The sequence below is a fragment of the Cibotium barometz genome, chromosome 15 (assembly GCF_041138505.1).
Source record: "Cibotium barometz isolate CiBa-2024 chromosome 15, ASM4113850v1, whole genome shotgun sequence".
Taxonomy (NCBI): domain Eukaryota; kingdom Viridiplantae; phylum Streptophyta; class Polypodiopsida; order Cyatheales; family Cibotiaceae; genus Cibotium; species Cibotium barometz.
The window spans coordinates 40,831,172-40,836,903 of record NC_141060.1 but is presented as its reverse complement, the minus strand read 5'-3'; the positions used below and the strand labels follow the sequence as shown (position 1 = coordinate 40,836,903).

The 5,732-nt window shown below is 44.2% G+C and overlaps 1 protein-coding gene across 1 annotated transcript; it reads right to left on the bottom strand.

Moving 5' to 3' along the window:
- Positions 1-262: 262 nt before the first annotated feature.
- Positions 263-2,900, bottom strand: LOC147631308 (glycosyltransferase family 92 protein RCOM_0530710-like). The gene is made up of 2 exons (XM_086809689.1): positions 2,097-2,900; positions 263-1,968 (listed from the first exon to the last, which is right to left on the bottom strand). Exons 1-2 carry the CDS (start codon positions 2,275-2,277, stop codon positions 350-352), a joined length of 1,800 nt encoding a protein of 599 aa, XP_086665815.1. The 5' UTR covers positions 2,278-2,900; the 3' UTR covers positions 263-349.
- Between the last annotated feature and the right edge of the window lie 2,832 nt (positions 2,901-5,732).

The window sequence follows — 5,732 nt, the reverse complement described above, 5'->3', positions numbered from 1 at the left end:
TTAACCTTGGATTGTAATAGTTTAGTTTGATTAAGATTAAAAACAATAGCTAATAATGTTTAGTTTAAGTAACTCAATGAATGTCATGATGACAAAAGAGTCTCTCTCTCTCTCTCTCTCTCTCTCTCTCTCTCACATGCGCGCGCGATAAATTGTTCCCTTGTGATTTAGCGTTAGACTTCCCTCACCATCACCTTTCTGAATATTGTCACATTTGAGTGTAAACTTCTTTGACACTAACCAAGTTCAACAGAACCCATGGATGATGAGTGTGTCACTTTCACCATTAATCACCATTGAGAGAGAAATATACATTGGGTTGAGCCATGGGTACCCAAGGTGATAGTAATCACGTTTGTAGCTGCCATGCAAGCGTGGCAACACCAGAGGTGTTGACGGTGAAGACATGCCGAGAGTAATCTCGAAGGGCAGTGTCGGAGAGCTCACAGAAGCTCGTTTCCCAGGCACCCGGTTTGGCCTCTCGGTTGCCAAGACCAGGCGCACGGTCATGCGATGCTAGGTTCCGAGCCTCCGTCCAGTCGGCGACATAGGTAGAGACACGCCGCCGGAACTTCTGCCGGAACTCCGGCCACGCCTGGAACTTGTAGTGGTTGATGACGGCCGTCGAGGGCTTGACCCTCCACGTTCTGAACTTCGGAACGAGACGGAAATGGTGAACTGCGTTGGCAAGGCTATCGGCGACGGCAGCGAGCTTGACGGCCGATTTGTGCCGCCGCTCTTTTCGGATCCGGCAAGTGTAGCCCTGGGTTAAACCTGCGGCGGGGTGGTGGGTTAATCCCGAGGGTCCAAAGTCACGGCAGCTGACAGAGATTTGCCCTAATTGCGGTGAGCTGGAGTTGGGATGTCGAGACTGAGGTGGCACACTCTCAGCCGCTGATATCAAATCCTGTAGTGGGCTGGTTTTGCCAGATGGCGGCAAATGAGCCGCTGGAAACAGAAACTCGTCCACATCAGTAAAGAGGACCCAGTCGCATACATCCCGCCCGGCCACCGCACAATGTGAAAAGCCCGCCTCCTGCGTCTTAGGCCACGGCCACGGATACCGGCTCACCTTCACCTGCCGGTCGTTCAGCCAGCTCACCGCTCCGTCAAGCTCATCTTCGCTGTTGTTATCGTAGATTATGAATTTCTCCACCCCCACATGTGCATGATACGTGCCCCACTCTCGTAGAAACTTGGCGGCGTTGTAGACCATCGTGCACGAACAAATTGCCGTCGCTGGCGCTCCGGCATCCCCAGCTCCGTCGGTGCTCATTACCTCGTAGTAGACCACCGTCGGCAAGAGTCTCCCTCGCCACCTCAGCGTCACCGCCCCTCCGACCAAGCTCCCTCGCCTTTCCGGCGCTGGATGCTCGCACCGGAACACCTCCTGCGCCGACACCGTCACCTTCGTCCCGATCTTTCCGTCCCCGTAGACGCAGGTGAGCTCGCTTGGGCTGATGTTTCGGCCTTGCTTCTTGTTGATACCCTTGGCGAACAACACTACATCTTTCTCCGTCGCCCACAATTCAAACACCAGCGAGCGCCACCTCTTCACTGGCGCCGGAGCTTTGCCGTCCGGCAGCTTTGCCACCACCGCCGCCCCTCCGCCGTCCGGCAGATTCTCCGTCACTACCACACGCCTGACGGAGACCTCAAATTCTGGCATTCTACAGCGTATCATTGCTCTACCTCTCAAATAATCTAATCCAATGACTGGGGTGGTCATATTGTGGAACAGACAGCTGAGGTGTTCTTTACCGGGAAGGAGGGGGGAATCTCTGCTTGGCAAGCGGATCAGGAGGAGTACTTCTTCCGGCAATAGGACTACGTCTTGAATGAACGGTTCCGGCAGCTGGGGGGGCGTGGCGTTTGGGTGTCTGAACTGTTTGTTCTGATTTGTGGCATTCCAAGCCTCTGCAGGTATAAGAGCGGTTGTGGCTTTCCATCGTGCAGAGAAGGAGCTCACTGTAGAGAAAATTGAATCAATATACTTTAGGCATGTCCGATTAAAATCTTAAACAGTATTACTAAAACCTAAAATACATATTTAAACACTAAGCTAGGAGCAATTAAACAGGATTGGAATTATTTACCTTCAACAAAAAATTCAGTGGGCACTGTGGAGGCCAACCCCAACAACACGATCACAGCAACAAAGAGGCGCACGTGCTTGAGATGATGCTTTTGCGTTTTGACAAGATCACCAAATATGGATCTCGATTCGGATCGTGCGTTTTCTTTCCTGCTAAACGCATCGAGCAAGAACATGATCATGCACTTAAGAGGGCAATTAGAGAAGATTATTGAGAAAGCACATCAAAGAGCTTATTAGAGCAATCAAGCAAATGGCTTATAAGGTGAGGACGTAGGATCTAAAAATCGATTGGAGAAGATTATTGAGGAAGCACATCAGAAAGCTCGTCAGAGCAATCAAGCAAATGGCTTATAAGGTGAGGCGGTAGTATCAAAAAATCAATTAGGGTTAATATGTTTAAGCTAAGGTGAGGAAGTATTATCTAAAGATCAATTAGGGTTAAGAGATCTAAGCTGAGGAGACTCGGTCATGGGAAGGATGCACATCAAAGAGCAATGTAGAGCAATGAAGCAACGGACTAATTAGGGTTAATATGGCTAAATTAGGGTTAACAGATAGAAGCCGAGGTGACGTGGAAAGAGACGGAGAAAGACCAGGAAGGTGGCATCTGGCAAAAGGCGTGTGATAACAGGAACCCCCAATCGCCTGCAGGTTGAGCCGTGGCAGCTACAATATCTCCAACGTGACAGCAAAACTATGTTCTTTGCTTGGAGCTGAGAGCGTGTGTGGCTGCCGCCCTTGTGCTTTGACTCGCCATTTTATGCTGCCGACTCGTTCGTCGTCCTCCACCACTCGGAAGAATAATTCTTTTAAAACAAGCATCACATTTTTATACATGTAAAATCTCAGTGTTTCAATTTTGCTACATATTATACTAAAAAGAAAACCTTAGAAAAAACACTCTTATTCTTAAAAAAATCTTACACAATATATTTAATAGAAATGCAAAAAAACATTTTGATGCCATATATATATATATATGTATGTATGTAGTATGTATGTATATGCATATGTAGAAACTTCTAAAAGAATTATTGCTAATTAACCAATAGCAATGTTGACTAAAAGACATTTGTACCTATTGCTAAAGATAAATGAAAAAAGAAAATGTTAATGACAATGATTTGACACATTAACCTAACTATATAGGGCACCAAAATGTTTTTTTGCATTTCCATTAAATACATTACTTAATCGTGACCCTCCTTGCCCTTTCTATTTACATGCGATTCACCCATATCCTTTCTATTTAAGGTCTCATAATTCTCTATAAAAAGCCTCAAATTAGGGCTCATTCTAAGAGTAGAGAGAGGGAGAGAGGAGGCGGAGAGGGAGGAGGTGGTGGTGGGGGACTAACTTCTAAGGTTGTATTATAATTAAATGCTGGCATGGGTGGGGGTGGCGATGGGGGACTAACTTCTAAGGTTGTTTTAATTAAATGCCATGTTAGTGGCATTTAATTAATACATATTAAAAAGTTGTGTGAATATACATATCAAAAAGTCAGTCGTATAATTACTACATATCAAAAAAGTGTGTAAATATACATATCAAAAAGTTGGGTGATTTGACACGTTAAGCTATTTTAGTACCCAAAATGCTTTTTTGGCTTGCATTAATTAATTAGGATCGTGTGAAATGTCATGTAATATTAATGTTGAAGGTTGCACCATAAGAATGTAAAAATAGCAACTTATTTATTTTAGCAACAAAATCAAGAATCTTGATTCTCGACATGTACGATCTACACATGTTCTTTGGCGGGCTCGCTCTCTCTCTCTCTCTCTCTCTCTCTCTCTCTCTCTCTCTCTCTCTCATTGTCTTGTGTTGGCACATAAGCCAAGTTGATTTTCCCTAACGGAACATCTCTCCCTGACATAATGATAATACACCTCAATGTGCTTTGTGTGAGTATGAAAAACTCGAAGAATACATTATCCATTTTGCTGGTAGGGTATAACAAACAAGGTTGGCATAGGATTGATGCTATCCTTCAATAGACTTCCCTTCCTGAGATAGCTCCAATAATCCATTCATCTTATCTTCTTGGAATCTTTGATAAAGGTATCCTTTCATGTCTTCCCAGGGAAGGATCAAATCTTTGATAAAGGTATCCTTTCATGTCTTCCCACCTGAGGAGCTGATCTTGATCAGATTTTGATTCAACGTGGTTCCCCCAGGTATTTCGAGCAACTCTGATTATCTTGAGACAAGGAGCAGTAAGAGCCATCTTGTTATGGACATTGTACACTACATTCATCCATAGAGTCCACCCAATACAAAATCACTTCAGCACGTTATTTCCTTCTTCTCAGAATGGACTTGGTTGAGACCTATGGAATGCTTCCTTAACATCATTGCCAGGGAGGCCTTGCACCATACTACTAGAAAGAGTGCAAGAACTAGCCAAGGTCTAGGGCTTTGCCCAACTGCACTACTCGAGAGCATCAAATAGCTCAACCGAGAAGCTAATCTTACATAACCTAGCTCACAATTGCATGGGCAAGGTGTGTCACTCACCTCGTAAATGCTTGTGCTTGGATTCTTGTAGGAGACGATGTTGCTGTGCAACCACACTCCAACGCCACCACCACACTCCAAAGGAAGCTCGCCCCCCTCCTCTCACTCAATCTCCCTCTCTCACATGCACTCACACCTAGACAATGAGCATATAATAGCTCTAATTGAACTAGGCAAGCAAGCAAGACACACAAGAGAGCAAGAGAGTAGAGAAGAAGAGCACTTTATTAGTTACATAAGAGAATGAATGGTGAGAATACAAATTGACTCTTATCTTGGCCCCTAGCATTCACACCTTGGCCAGCCATACTTAAAATATAGATCCATGGCTATCCAGGGCTACCTAGGCTTGTGCAAACACTTAATCTAAGCATGCAATCTCCATAATTAATCATTTGGTGCACCTTTCATAGACAAGCAACGATCGCACACGTTAAATATACAATGTTAGCATTTTTAATGTCAACGGCCAAATGAAGTGACAGTTGCCAATGGATGGCATCGACACTGGAGAGGTGTCCAATGAGGGTTAACATGCCCCCCTTCCTAATGCAAATTTCGTTCTTGGAATATGTTGATGAAGATTCATCGAGGCTATTGTTGCTAGATGCATGAAATGTTGGAGGTTTGCAAGGCAACATGGTACCACGAGTAAGGTGCTCAATATTTTGAAAAATAATTGAATTTAAGAATAATGCAAACACCAATCAAGTAGTGAGGAAAGATTTTTGTGCTTGGTCAAATTTTCTAGTTAAGAGAAGGGTAATATTAAGGTTGGTCCAAATTCAATCTAAACTAAGATGGAGCAAAAAACATTCCTCTCGGGTTATGACCTTAGTCTCAACACACTATCACTTTGGTGAAACCATCTCTAGCTATTATTTAGCCTCATAAATGAAACTGCTACTGATTATTATAAGTGTAAGTTTGATTCTAAAAATATAAAAGTAGGGCAGGGTGGTTACAAGATGAGGGTACTCACTTTCGTTCACTCTCTCTTAAATTAAGACATCGACGTAACTCGAGCAGAGTACCTCGATCGTGATATCGCCATCAATTAAAACATGACATGTGCCTCCCAAGCCTAAAGTGCCATATCTCGAACGAGATACCA